The 15372-nt window shown below is 39.4% G+C and overlaps 2 protein-coding genes across 4 annotated transcripts; one reads left to right on the forward strand and one right to left on the reverse strand.

Annotated features, from left to right (window-relative positions):
• Window positions 1-290: 290 nt before the first annotated feature.
• Window positions 291-3174, reverse strand: LOC133713978 (heat shock 70 kDa protein 4-like). The gene is made up of 2 exons (XM_062139993.1): window positions 2873-3174; window positions 291-2191 (listed from the first exon to the last, which is right to left on the reverse strand). The coding sequence occupies exons 1-2, from the start codon at window positions 3084-3086 to the stop codon at window positions 456-458; spliced, it is 1950 nt and encodes a 649-aa protein (XP_061995977.1). The 5' UTR covers window positions 3087-3174; the 3' UTR covers window positions 291-455.
• A 3546-nt stretch (window positions 3175-6720) lies between these two features.
• LOC133713982 (uncharacterized) lies at window positions 6721-8127 on the forward strand. Of its 3 annotated transcripts, XM_062139999.1 has the most exons (5): window positions 6721-6921; window positions 7034-7126; window positions 7255-7362; window positions 7650-7873; window positions 8074-8127. In XM_062139999.1, the coding sequence occupies exons 1-4, from the start codon at window positions 6745-6747 to the stop codon at window positions 7869-7871; spliced, it is 600 nt and encodes a 199-aa protein (XP_061995983.1). In that variant the 5' UTR covers window positions 6721-6744; the 3' UTR covers window positions 7872-7873; window positions 8074-8127. The 3 variants fall into 3 exon arrangements, with proteins under 3 accessions (XP_061995983.1, XP_061995984.1, XP_061995985.1); XM_062140000.1 differs by lacking the exon at window positions 8074-8127 and having other exon boundaries at window positions 7650-7936; XM_062140001.1 differs by lacking the exons at window positions 7034-7126; window positions 8074-8127 and having other exon boundaries at window positions 7650-7936.
• Window positions 8128-15372: the final 7245 nt, after the last annotated feature.

Raw genomic sequence — 15372 nt, forward strand, 5'->3', positions numbered from 1 at the left:
TGTTACTTACTGTGACATTTGGGTTATGGGACTAAAATCAATGTCATGTTACCACAAGTGAGCCATTTCTATGGCACGGCCGTTGAGCTTTATACCACATTGTAAAGCCTGAAGAACGCCAAAATTTTATATGATCCATATTGCAAGAAGGTAAGGAAACTGGAGTTAAAAGTGGGGTTTCTATAAGCTACGTCAGTGCTTATAAAGAGTTTAATTTTAGACTGAACTATGTGTTTCAGTGGTTGTTGGATCTCTCATCTTACGTTGCTTGTTCTGCAGGTTTTCAGAAATTATGTACAGAAGCACCAAATTGAACAGATATTAAAGCCAAAAATTAACAATAAAAACTTGGCAAACACATTGTTCAGGAGGAAGACAAGACTCTTAAAACAAAGACGCTTAAAATACTTTTAACAACCGAAACCATTTTTTTCCCAAAACAGAAACACAAGGACTTAATCAACTTCTTCGATCTTGGGACCAGCACCACTGCCACCAGCAGGAGGAACGTCTTCATCCATGCCGCCAGCCATGTCAGGAGCAGCACCACCCTGGTACATCTTGGCAATGATCGGGTTGCAAATGCTTTCAAGCTCCTTCACCTTATCATCATACTCCTCTGCCTCTGCGAGTTGATTGCCATCAAGCCATTGAATTGCTTGTTCAATTGCATCCTCTATCTTCTTCTTGTCGGCTGCATCAAGCTTTGAAGAAATCTTGTCATCTTTAATTGTGTTCCGCATGTTGTAGGCGTAATTCTCCAGAGCATTCTTGGACTCCACCTTCTTCTTGTGCTCCTCATCTTCCGACTTGTATTTCTCAGCCTCCTGTACCATCTTCTCGATATCCTCCTTGGATAGTCTTCCCTTGTCGTTTGTGATGGTAATCTTATTCTTCTGTCCAGTGGTCTTGTCCTCCGCAGAGACATTGAGGATGCCATTGGCATCAATGTCGAAGCAAACAGTAATCTGGGGTACACCCCTTGGAGCTGGAGGAATGCCAGACAGCTCAAATTTGCCCAACAAGTTGTTATCGCGGGTTCTCGTCCTCTCACCCTCAAAAACCTGAATCAACACACCAGGTTGGTTGTCTGAATAAGTAGAAAACACCTGCTCCTTCTTAGTTGGAACGGTAGTATTCCTTGGGATCAACACAGTCATAACACCTCCAGCAGTCTCCAATCCCAAGGACAGAGGAGTGACATCTAGAAGCAATAGGTCCTGCACCTTCTCATTGCCCTCACCACTCAAAATAGCAGCTTGCACCGCAGCACCATACGCAACAGCTTCATCCGGGTTGATGCTTTTGCACAACTCCTTTCCATTGAAGAAGTCTTGCAGCAACTGTTGCACCTTTGGAATCCTAGTAGAACCACCCACAAGCACAACATCATGGACACTGCTCTTGTCCATCTTTGCATCTCTCAAACACTTCTCAACTGGCTCCATGCACTTCCTAAATAAATCCATGTTCAGCTCTTCAAATCTTGCACGGGTGATAGATGAATAGAAATCAACACCCTCATACAGAGAGTCAATCTCAATGGTAGTCTGAGCAGTGGATGAGAGAGTCCTCTTCGCCCTCTCACAAGCTGTCCTCAATCTCCTAAGAGCTCTTGGATTTCCACTAATATCCTTCTTGTGCTTCCTCTTGAACTCTTGAACAAAGTGATTCACCATCCTGTTATCAAAATCCTCTCCTCCCAAATGAGTATCACCAGCAGTAGCTTTGACTTCAAAGATACCCTCTTCAATTGTAAGTAGAGAGACATCAAAAGTTCCTCCACCAAGATCAAAAATCAAGACATTCTTCTCTCCAACACTGGTTGCCTTCTTGTCGAGACCATAAGCTATGGCTGCAGCAGTGGGCTCATTGATGATACGCATCACATTAAGACCAGCAATGACTCCAGCATCCTTCGTAGCCTGACGCTGCGAGTCATTGAAGTAAGCAGGCACAGTAACAACTGCATTTTTCACTGTTGAGCCGAGATAGGCCTCTGCAATCTCCCGCATCTTGATGAGAACCATAGACGAGATCTCCTCAGCAGCAAATTGTTTCTCTTCACCTTTGTATGAAACCACAATCATGGGCTTGTCAGCAGGACCTGCAATGACCTTGAAGGGCCAGTGCTTAATATCACCCTGAACAGTTGGGTCACTGAACCTTCTACCAATCAACCGCTTTGCATCTGTAAAGATGACAAAACACAATTAGAAAGCACAATATAAGGTGAGGTTACAGAACTTTACATAAAACAGATCAAGCTACGGAGTCTTGTTTTCTCATTTAAGACAACAAAATCCAATTAGAAAGCACAATATAGAGCTGTACATATAGCAGATCAATCGACAAAATCTTGCTTGAGCATAGACATAACAATCAGGCTAAACTAACAACCAGCAAACTAGACACACTAGACAAGTCATTAGCCCTCTTATTTTCTGCGAAGCCAATTACCACAGAACACCCAATTAAACATTGGTTCAGCTCTGAAAATCCAAGCTTAACGTTTAGCAACCCCAAATAAAAGTACTAATCTAAAGTGCGATCAATCATAAAATCAATGTACATTATCAAAATCTTATCTCTTCATCACTCTATTCTTTAACAAACAAACACTACAATCATCTTGAAGGTGATGAAAACCCAATAAACACGTTCTTGAACAACTAAGTTAAAGCAACATATTATGCAGAACAAAATTTGCCATAAAGATTCCAAAAATTAGCCAATCTCACACACATTGAAGCTAAAACAATCAATCCCAACAGTTAATCAAACAAATCATAGTATCAAAAACACCATTAATCAACAAAATTAAGCCCAAACTATAAATCCTGTATCAAAAAACAGGGTTATGAAAAATTACCGAAGACGGTGTTGACGGGGTTCATGGCGACCTGGTTCTTGGCCGCGTCACCGATCAAACGCTCAGTATCAGTAAAGGCAACATAAGACGGCGTCGTTCTGTTGCCCTGGTCGTTGGCGATGATCTCGACACGATCGTGCTGCCACACTCCGACGCAAGAGTAGGTGGTGCCGAGGTCAATCCCGATCGCTGGTCCCTCTCCTTTTCCGGCCATTGTATACCAATCAGAGACTTGAAGAATCGCAGACAAGAAAGAAAGCTATACAGTTTGCCAAGGTTTTTTGAGATTTTGTTTAGTGGTGAGGGTGAGAGGTGTTTGGGGGTTTATATACGAGGTGTGTAGGGCGGTGGGTCTAGAATGTTCTGTTAGGAAAGGTTTTGGAGGGAGTGGGTCTAGAAACTTCTGGTTTGATGGTGACCGTTCAAGTTTCGTATGGTGGACGGTGCTGATTCTGTTTCCTTCTTGGAAAAGGGGTCTTCCTTTTCTATTTTGCTTATTGACCGGGAGGACTCCAGAAATTTCAAATTTCCATCTAAAATATTTGTTTCTCTTTAGAATTTTTTTTTTTTTTTTGGTTTTATCTTTGAAGCCACTAAATTTGAAGGCTCCGTCAATGCAACCATCATTTACCATTTGGTAACTACGAGTGACACGCATAAGCCCCTTTTGAGTTTAGAGATAGAGGTGAGTACTACTCGAGTCTCGAGATCGTAAGTAGAGTATGGAACGAGCTATGAAGCAGAGCGATCTCGTCTTTCTTGCTTGTGGTGAAGGCTTCTGGCACTAGATAATAGACATTCTTGTTCTTGTATGGTGCCATGGTGGGAATACTTGTTTTTGGGCCGACCACTAAATAGAAGCAATAGCAGAGTCAGCCCGTATAAAGACGAGTAATCTTTAGTAATACCAAATAACCTACTCGGAAAATCTTTTTTTTTTTTTGGAACGTCAACCCTTGTCTTAGAATATTGCGGTAAACACATACAAGTTATTGTTATAAATACGGGGTTACCCCTGGCAAGAAGATATATTGAAGTTGAGGACCAGTGGCGGACGCACCTAAGGCCCAATGAGGGCAGCTGCACCCACTCATTTTCTTGGTTTTGTTTGATTTGCTTTCACTACAACAATATCGGCCTATAGTGACCAAATCCATAGTGACCTAATTATAATGGTCACAAATAATATTGATTTACTGACCAATAAGAAGTACTGGTCATTAAACCACTCGGCGGTAATAAAAATTGAAAGCCCGCCCGTTTTATAATTTGTAGTGACCTACTCTATGACAAATAGTGACCTAGTCCGCTTGGTAAGTAATTTTTTTTTATTAGTGACCAAATTTAATCGCTGTCAGGGACTCTAGAAACCACATGTCTAATTAGTGACCGAAGAAAACTTAAAAATAATTTCGTAGAGGCGGGATTGTTGGCGCCTGGCAGTTTCTTGAGAAAAGCAAAAAAAAAAAATTGAAGAGTTAAGCCATATCTGGACTCCCTCCACCAAAAGCTCAGGTTTACATGATCAATTCTTGTGTTTACAGCCTCGATCCATTCCTCTATCTTCTCACTCCCTTAAGCATAACCGTAATTCTCTCAGCGTCATCTCCATAGCTTCGATCATTTCACGTTTGCTTCGCCTATCTTTCAAGCTAGTCGGCACCGTCGTCAAATTAATTTCAGGGGGTTTGGTTCCCCATGAGTAGTAGAGCTTCCTCTGTTGTCTTCCGCTCTTCCGCTACCCTCTCGTTAAGCAGGTGTGGTTAATTTTTCTTTAACTTGTTCATTGTTAAGTACTGTTCAATTAAGATTAGGATCATTAGGCTGATTAGCTATATGTGAATTAGCTTTGATGTCGTTATTTTGCAGAACACATTGATTTTGAGAGGGATTTGAGGATTGATTGAAGTTGGAAAGATTCTACTAGGTAAGGGGTTTTCATTCAATCAATTAAGAGTATAGTAATTTGAATCATTGAAGTGGCCTGGGAGCATCACTTTTTGTTTATTGATGTTAAAGAAGTCTGCGCATTGTGAAATCGGACTGAGAACCAATAAAAAAAGAGTTTAGACTTAGGATTTAGGAGTTTGCAGCCTTGAATGATCATAACCCAATGGTCTCTACTCTAATTCTCAGCTTCGTTTTCACTTTCCGCGCTTCTGTTTCTGAATCTATTTATCTCTTGCCATTGATTTGATTATGTAGTTGAATTTTTAATTTCATACATAGATATTGTTCTGAAAAGTCTCTGACTTTCATCCCTTCTTTGTTAATTTTCCTTTTGTGTTTGTTCTGGATGAGGATGGGTACGTGTTAAGCCCACAGTTGCTTCACAATCTGAACTCAATTAAAAAAGAAAATAAAATAATATGTAAATAAGCCAAAACAACGGGAAGTTAATCTACAAACTATGATACATAACAATAACGAATGAGCTTGAACCTCAGTCCTTGGAAGAGTTGGATGGCCAACAATGACCTGGAGTTCAGGCGAAACACAACAAAGTCTATTTTGAAACCCACCACGCAGCTTGTGAGGCTCCTTTTAAAACCAATTTTTTGTTTTTGTTTTGTTATGGTGATATTAGAGGCAGAGCATGAACTATATATTGTGTCCCTTCTCTTACCAGTGCCCTCTCTAGTCTCTATATTGTCCCTAAAATTAGAGTAGCATGATCGATCTAATTAAGTATAGTCCCCTAAATAAGGTTGGGTTGGTTACAAGAAAATAACAAAAAGTGCTGCTCCCATGATTGTTTTCATCTCTTTGTTTATATATGAGCAACCATTTTTATTCTTATATGGTATGTATTCATTAACAGTTAAACTTAAATGTGTTTACTGGTTTTTGTCAATTTGTTTATATTGTTTTTGTTAAATTGGTATTATGATTGAATCCCTTGTCTCTTTGCTGCTAGACTTGCAATACTATTATCACCTTAACCCATATGTGGGCAATTGTAGTTATAGTTGATGTCCTCTGCAATCAAAAGGTCATGTTATAAGTTCAAATAACATTTGCCTGAAGATGGGGAGGGAAGGAGGGTCCTATATTTGGAGCATGATGGGCATTGGGGTTATTGTTTCTTAAACTATTTCGGAAATGCCAGGAATATAGTCGTAGGGCATATAAATAGGCACTTAGTCCCTAATCTCCCACTGTAAATGTGAGGCCAGAAGTTGGCGGACAAGCTTAGAATGATTGGCGGCTCACATATTTAAGGGTCTGATGAAAGTTGGTGTCAAGATGAACCTAAGATGTGAGGAGACTAACCAAGACCAAACTGTCAAACACAGTTCTAAATAAGTAACAAATGAACATCTAATTCGTTCGATTATGTCACTTTCACAAGTCTGCACACACGGAACCTTTCAACAACATGCCTTCTTTCTTTTTCTTTTCCCAGCCTTTATGAAATGCTTGCAAGTTCAGTGTTCACATAAAAACAGGGAAGGGAGAAAGAATTAGGTTCGGCCATAGGTGCTGAGAAAGAGAATGGGGAGTTTAGAAGTATATATTGGCCATTTACTTTAGGAATCAAACCTGTGGGGTTCACAGAACTTAGGTGAAAGTAGACATTTGATGATGTATCCCCTGTGTGCTTAAAGCTTATGAAGTGCCCAAAACTTGTCATAGTCTGGAAGAAACGGTACTTGACATCAAAATGAATTAAGGTAATGAATAATAGATTGCGTGATTATTTGCTGTAGGTACTACTTGTGTCCCTCGTAACCAGCGCCAAACAAGTCCCATGATTATTTACTTTTTTTACTTTTTAAATATAGGTTATGAATTTATTTTAATCTGTGATAATTTTAATTATGGCATATATGTAATTTTAGGAGAAATTCAAATTGGGGAATGAACCACACATGAATGAGGCTATTGAGGCAGACATGAAAAGAAGATATAGCACTTGGCGATACAATTTGCATAAAACATTTTTGCAATATGAATCAGTGGAGGAGGCACTTGAGAACAGACCTGAAAATGTAGGAGAAGATGACTGGGATTTTCTCATCAATTGGTGGCACGATGACGAGTGGCTGGTGAGCAATTGTTTCTATTCCTAATCTGTCCATTTATTTATTAGTTGTTAGCATTATAATTGGACTCCACTTTTACTGTTATACATGTCAATTTTTTGCAATTTGTATACAGGAATTGAGCGGAAAAAATAAGAAAAATAGAGATAAGCTAACAATAACTCATTGTGCTGGGACAAAAGCATTTAGTCGCATTAGATTTGAAAATGTAAGTTTTTCGTTTTCTGTTTATTTTTTTTTAAAAGCATGTATATCCTTTTCTTTCTGCAAAGTAAAAACATGTTTAATTGAAAGTTGCATATGACATATGCTTTGCTTTATGGTTGAATAAAATAGCAAAATCCTGAGACCGGAGAGGAACCTAGCCGTATTGACATGTTCAAGCTGACAAGATTTAGGGAAAACAAGAAAACATGGGTCGGAGATGTCGCTGAAAATGCTTATGTAAGTTGTCATATATATGTTTACTTTTTCTTGAAATAACAATCTTAATATTTTATTATTGGTGCAATGGCTTATCTCAGTTAACAATTCCTTAGGGTGAGATGACAAAACTAAGAAATCCTGAGCAAACAGATGAAGGGTCAGAAAAAGTAATGTCTGAGGATGAGATATATGATAAGGTTTTTTCCACAATTGTTGGTCCACCTCGCTCAAGCTACATACGTGGCTTAGGAGCAGGTCCTAAGCCTAAAAATTCGAAAGTCTCCAATAATCATTCACAACTTCAGGAGGCTACAAGGAGGGCATATGAGGCAGAAAGACGATCTACCCAACTTGCAGAGGAGTTAGAGGCAATGAAGGCTAGTGCAGCTCAACAAAATGAAGAATTAGAGGCAGTGAAGGCTAGTGCAGCTCAACAAAGTGAAGAGTTAGAGGCAGTTAAAGCAAAGCAAAACGAGACGGACGCACTTTTAAAAAAATTGCTGGAACAATTTTCCTCTAGGAAATAAAGGTATGTAGTATCATGTTTGTTAATTTAAGAAGTTAGTTTATGAATAACACAACATGGTTTATTCAACAACAAAAAAATGAAACAATTAAGGTTATTAAGAAGTGAATAATTATCTTCCACTATCACTGTTGTATGATTTTTTTTTTTTTTTTTGCAATCATATGTTAGTTTACTAACTTGCTGCATATTTATTATTGCAGATTTGTGAAGAGTGGTCCAAGGTCTGAGTTTTAATTAAGCAATATATCTTCTGATTAGCTTTTGGAAGAAAGACTTAAGAAGTACATCTCCCAACTTGGTTAACTTTTGGAAATACATCATTATCCAAGTTTCTTTTGGTAGTTCTTTGGGTGCTAGCTGGTACTATGTATATAACTGACTTTGGATTTAAAGTTCAATAGTTTATGAGGGGGATGAGATACATATTTTGTTGGAGATTATTGCTAATGTTATTTTGTTCAATAGCTTTTGTACCTAATGATGAAGAAGATTGAGATATAGTGACTAACGGTTTAAGTATTTATGACCAAATTTGTATTGTTCATGCTAAAACCCATTGGCATTTAGTGACCACATCGTAACTTGAAATGATCAATTCTTTTTGTCACTATTGCTTTCCCGCCAAAGATAACAACCAAAACAAATTTTATATTTAGTGACCGGCACTATCCACTATGGTCACTAAATATAGCACGTGAGTCTTTTTTAGTGACCAAATTAGATGTTTTAGTGACTAAAATTAGGGGTTTCAGTGATGAACTCTTTGGTCACTAAAAAAGGTCACATTAGTGACTATATTAATTTGGTCACTAAATTGATTTCATTTAGTGACCAACTTTGTGAACTGGTCACTAATTACTATTAGTGACGACCCTATAGTGACCACTCAGTGACCACCATATTTTGGTCACTAAATCTGTTTAGTGACCAAATTTGCCATCTTTTGTGACCATTGTTGTGGTCACTAATACCAGTTTTTGTTGTAGTGTTTATAGTATTTATCATAATGAAATCGTTTCAGCAATATTGCCCCCGTTGAAGAGCAATAAAAGTCCCTACTCTAGGAGTAATACAAGACTTACATGTAGTATTAGTAGAAAACTGTGTTTGTTGGCCCACAAACATTTTATTTTATTTTATTAAAAGATGTCAGCCCATTATATAGATTCAGCAAGCAGTACAAAAATGAAACACCCCTAAGGGGTCGACAGAAAAAATCGCTTCTCAGTGTACCGTGAGACTCCTATTCTAAAACAAGAACAAGAACCCAATATACCCCCAGTACACCCACCTTTTAGACAGTTCACGCACTTTTATTCCAAACAAAGACTAGTAATCCCCGAAGCAAGAGTAAAAAATCCTCAGAGATTATGATCTTTGCTACCTAACAAAATTTAAATATTTTCCGGAAGAGAAGCAGCAGCCTCCTCGCCTTCTTCCATGTCCATTACTTCAGCAATAAATGCCTTACCGGCCCAAAAGTGAGCGGGCCTAACCATTGCAGCCCACACAAAGTGTAACGTCCCGAACCCAAATTCACCGGTTTACTAGTCATTTGGACAGTAAACGGTAATTTGTTTTACTTTTACTCTTTTTCAGCAATTTTAGTGGCCCTAAAAGTTGACTTTTTGTTCGGGTCAAAATTTGGGAAAATGTTCTTCATGGAAGTCATAGAGGACGTTAAACCGAGCGCGTGCATATGTGGTGCGTAAAAATCGGAGTTCGTATGCGAAAGCTATGAGCGAAAGATTTAATTTACTGTTCACGGGGTACTGTTCATGGTAACTTTCTATATATATGGAAAGTTACTGTGGTAGGTTTCCGTTACGAGCAGGGTGGCTCCAGGAGTATAAGGATGGGTGATTTAGAAGTGTAAATTTTCTTTCTACAGGTTTTGGGTTGTCCACTTTAGGGGAAGTTCTGCCAAATTTTTGGCAAAATTTCTTCTAAGGTGGGCCCCGCAGGTCCACTTCGGATTTCAGGGTGAAATCCGGGGCGGGTTCTGTCAGTTGGTATCAGAGCATTAGGTTGTCTGATTCTGTAGACCATTTTTGATCTTGTCACCTTATATGCTTGATGTTACACAGTACCTCCCGAGTGATGGCCCGACTGCAGCGGTTCCCCATCGTTTACTCTTCGGTGCTGATGTATTCATTAAGTGTGTAAGGTGCATGTCTAGATGATATTCCTTTAGGTGTTATGCCTCTTGTACGCCGACCTCCTAGGGTTTTCGTTACGTAGTGGATTAGTCGCATGTTTTGCACATTTCCTTACTGATGGTAGAGTAAGACTACTCTACAATTTCGAGTTGTGCTACGATGTGTAATTCGAGGAAATGTTGTGGTTGTTTCTTCCTCGATGATAATAAGTTTGTTAGGCAAGATTTAAGGTGCGTGAACGGAGTTCGATTATGTGTTTGAGTGACTGTGATGAGCGACTATAGCTTTGGGTCGTCTTCGAATACCTTGAATCAAAATGGTTTTTGAAGTGGGACTAATAGTAATAGTGGTTCTGACTTTGAACTGAGTTTCGAGGAATGTGTCACGTATACGTGGTTGATGTTGTGAGCATCATTTTGGAATGATACCTTGCAATTTACAAGGAAAACCAGATTGGAATTTTCCTCTTTGGACACTTTGGTCTGTTGACCTGACCATGACTGGTGGACATAGTTTTGTTCAAGTAAAGGAAATTATTTGTCTGAACTTGGAATTTGATTGTTGGGTGGTGGGACCACTTTCAGATCTTGGTATCGCTGGAGGTGATACGTGATGTTGGACGGGTGTCCTTCATCTTAAAAACTAGTGTTTTTGTCAGCGGAGGATGAACTATGTAGCGAAAGTTGGAAGTTGGAACCGATTAAAAGCAAAAAAGGGAGTACTGAGGTTTTGGAAAGGTTCCAGAAATCAAGGACATTCGGATCGTCTTACGACGGCTGCGATCGTTTTGTCGCGCATGAGGGTACTATTAAGTGTCATTGGATATCCATTTGGGCGAAATTGTTGAACTTGGGATCAAGAAATGGTCGTAGGGACCCCACGGGGTGTCCATAGTAATTCAAGTGGAAGTACTATACGATATGGTTATGATCTTAGTTTAAAATCTATAAGTTATGGTGAAGGTTGGTAGTAGTTTTCCTCGCGGGGCGACGCTAGTCAACAAGTTTAGGGATTCTGGTAGCATTCATTGACGGATTCCTCGATAAGTCTTTTGGGGACTATGAAAGAATTTCTTTCCTATTTGTGGATTACGTCGTTGCTTTAATATCTCTTTTTCCTAATTCACGAATCGATTTTCTTCTCTGCAGTATTTGGGGTGCTCTACGCTCACGTAACACGATGCACTCTTGTTTACTTATCGAACCATTCACAGGTTGCTTCAAACATCGGGTTTCTTAGTCACGTTTGGAGGAGTTTGGAATTGTTGGTGATTTGATATTAGTGGTTGGAGTAATTGAGCGAGTTTTGCCACCCTGGTGACCCTTAATTGGAAATGTATAGGAAGCTGTTGGTACGAGTGATAACCGGCCACCACTTGACTAACGGTAAGAGGACTTGAACAGGTAGTAAGAGTTGAGTTTGAATTAATTGATTAGGCTTAAGTTTTATCAAGGTTCCATCTGACCATTAAAATACTAAATTGTAATATGGTTGAGTCGTGTTGGATTATCTCTTAGTGAGAAGAGACTTAGAAAATTTGTGGTGCCCTCAGTAGTGAGAATTACCTGGGTATACGAATTAAGATTACCATTTAGGGCAACAGAGATCAACGGGAATGGCATGGATTCAACCAGATTGCAGGTTTATGACTATTAAAGAAGTGTAACCTCGGCTAGGAACAACTTGAGGGTGATGCATTTTCTTCCGGATTTGAATCGTTGAGCTGGAGTTGAGCTAGTGGTTATAATTTTTGCTTGCACTGGATTATTGAGGACGTGGTACAGGACATGGTAGTCAAGTGAGTATTAACTTGTGAGAAATATTAACAGTTTTGATTGGAGGCATTGGTAATTAGTAGAGATCTTGAGACACATTTGAGTTAGAAAAGTTTTCCACATTACCGTACTTATAAAAAGTTTTGAGGAATGTGTTTATGTGTGGCTAGTAAGGTAGCTATCAAATGAGTTTTCTTAGTCAACTCGCAGCGTCATCTCAAGGCTGGACCAATGATTTTAGTCAGGTAGCAAAGTAGCGCAGCGGAAGTGTAGTGGCCCCTTAACCTACTTGATTAAGAACTTATAGGTTCATTCGAGGCTGACCTTTATTATGCTTGACAACTAAGGGACCTGTACGTGAACGATCTTCTATTAGGAATTTAAGCACAAACAAACAAGGAAGGAAGTGCTGTCCTTGTAGTTGCTAAGGAAGTTGTTGTTTTAGAATTTTCGATTAGCAACGACCATCTTGTGATTATCGCAATATTGATGGTGAATGGGTTGGATTGTCACTAAGCGACTTTTGTGAGGAACTTATGAATGCTATACTTTTAACAGGTGGTTTGTGACGTCATTACCAGGTATCATCTGAGCCAACCGTTGAAGTGAATTTTCTTTTACACCGGAATTTATGTATGTGTGAGGTTATGGTGCTATAGGGTTCAGCAAGACAAGGGATTTGACTTCGGACGTGGATGATTTTGGATTATTAGCATGTTTTCATTGCTTTTGTAGTGGGGGATCATCAGAGTTTTGTTAGTTAGATTTGAGGTTGAAAGGGAAGTTTAATCTAAGGAAGAGTTGTTAAGTTTTAAGATTGTTGTATATTGAACCAGTTGGAGTTAACGATTTCATTCCTCACTTAATGAAGATTCTCTGTGACGTTTGGAAATAAGTCTACTCCTTAGACGGTGGAAATCAATCAGATTACAATGACTGGCCATATTTCAGCTTGAGGACTGTTCCTTTTGTGTGTTGATTCCTTTATCTTATTTAGCCAACTCTTGGACTAGATCTAAAGTTAATTTCTACATGATTTGAGACGGCTTGCACATTTTTTTTCATACACTATGATCGTCATTTTTGTTTAGTCGACGAACTATCTTCTTGAAGAATGCTGTATTTTGGATTGTTATATGCGTCCTACTTCTATTTCGGCGATATGAAATTTCGAGGACGAAATTTTTATAAGGAGGGGAGATTGTAACGTCCCGAACCCAAATTCACCGGTTTACTAGTCATTTGGACAGTAAACGGTAATTTGTTTTACTTTTACTCTTTTTCAGCAACTTTAGTGGCCCTAAAAGTTGACTTTTTGTTCGGGTCAAAATTTGGGAAAATGTTCTTCATGGAAGTCGTAGAGGACGTTAAACCGAGCGCGTGCATATGTGGTGCGTAAAAATCGGAGTTCGTATGCGAAAGTTATGAGCGAAAGATTTAATTTACTGTTCACGGGGTACTGTTCATGGTAACTTTCTATATATATGGAAAGTTACTGTGGTAGGTTTCTATTTTCGGAAACCTACCCCCCCGAGATTTTCTCTCTCTTCCCTCTCTCCCCCCGCGTTGGGCCTCTTCCCTTTCCCCTTCGATTGGCCGTCGTCCGGCCATCAATCGGCGAGACCCAGGTGGCTGCTGACTCGCCTCCTCCTTCTCTACCTGCTGGTGGTCGTGAATTGTCACGATTTGGCCGGAGAAACGAGAATCGACGGCGAGAAGCAAACGGTGGCAGTTGACGTTTTCCGGCGATTCCGGCCATTTCCGGCCACCAAACCACTATCGAAGGTAGGGTTTTTGACAAGAATCATTTCCCCCCTAGCCTTGAGCCGCGATTTGCAGCATAGAAGGAGAATCATGGAAAACCCAAATTCTAGGGTTTTGAATTTTCTGGAAATTTTTCACCGGCCGAATTGGAGCTCTTCAAGGTAAAATTGGAACTTGTTGTAGTTATGAAAATCGTTGGGTCTGATGAGTAGGTGGTGCTGCCAAAATTTGGTGGCCATTGGAGGTGGTGGTCACCGGCGCGTGAGCCCCACGCGCCGCCACTGTGGGTGGCGCGTGGAGGCGTGTAGGGCAGTGTTTTAATTCCAGTTTTTAGCCCATTAAATTATATAAATGTTGTAGAGCTTGTATGTGAAGTTTGGTGATTTTTGGAGAAGCTTGGAATTATTTATGGATTTTGAAATTTAAGGTTTCGATTATCGAATTACGAGAATCCGACCGTTGGATATCTCTCGGTTCTGCCTTGGAACCTTTAAATTAACGAATTGGTATTAGTGGTATAATTTGGGCTAAATCCTAGGAGAATGGAAGATGTAATTATGAGGAATTGATTTTAAGAATAGTAATAAAATTGTTGAAGAATTAATCACGGAGTATAATTATGTACAGGACGACGTACCGAGCTATTGCTCGATAACGGAACACGAATGCGTGATCGTCGGAATAGTACTGTGAGTGGACTTTTGTTTTTAAGAATTGATGCATGCATTTATTTCTTGAAGTAATGCTCTAATTATTTATCATATTACATTTCGAGCATATGATTTATTTTCAGAGATTGATTATTATTCGACGAATTATTTATTTCCGAGGTGATTTCCGGAATTATACTTTTTTTTATTATATTTCTATTCGTCGATTTGAGACTTTTAAAGGATTTTCGAAATGGGATTTCGATGGAGTTATATTTCTTGTTTATTTATCGACTTTCGGCTTTGGCATTGGGAGTGCCTTGATGATGAACTTGGAATTGGTTTTGTTTCGATTCATGGAGATTATGTTTTATTATTATTTTCTCTCCTATTTATTTTGAACTTGAGATTATCTTGGCGTGTGGGACACGTCGTTGGAAATTCTTTTACGAGAGATGGGGGAAGCCTTATGTAATTTGGATTTACTGGATTTTCGGTTATGTTTCCCTGTGCCATACTGAGGGGTGATTTTATCATGCTAGCATTGATTTTCCGCCTTTGTGGCGCGGTGATGGGATCACCGTAGCCTTTCCGCCTTTGTGGCGCAGGTTACTGTCTCTGTGACAGTAATTCTGTAGCCCAGTATCCTATCGCTACACTTAGTGGCGTAAGGGTATATTACGGGAGTTATGGGAGTTCTTTAGCCTGGGAGGCTATCACCCAAGCCTGAGTGGCTTATTCGTATGGCTATCATCTTCCCCTACTTATACTATTTTTGACTAGCGGGGACTAGCCTGAGTTTTCTTAACCAGCGGGGCTGGACTTATATTTTCGAGTATTGAAATTTCAATCTTTTACTCTGTTGTTGTGACTAGCGGGGCTAGTCGGTTTTTCTGGAGTTCAACGTTTTTCGGGTTATTTTCTTAAGTGTTTTATAAATGTTGCATGCATCCGGATTTTATATATATCAAAAAATGTGGGAAAGTATGAAGTTTTATTTTGTTTTATTCATATTAAATTATTTATTTTTGTCCACTCACGCTAACGTTTTTATGTACTTTCCCCTGGGCCCTTCGGTTTCAAATGCCCAGTTTGCAGGCGAATTAGTGGAGGTCGGGCGTACATGACATTTGAGGCATAATTGTCACCAC

The sequence above is a fragment of the Rosa rugosa genome, chromosome 6 (genome assembly GCF_958449725.1).
Source record: "Rosa rugosa chromosome 6, drRosRugo1.1, whole genome shotgun sequence".
Classification (NCBI taxonomy): Eukaryota; Viridiplantae; Streptophyta; class Magnoliopsida; order Rosales; family Rosaceae; genus Rosa; species Rosa rugosa.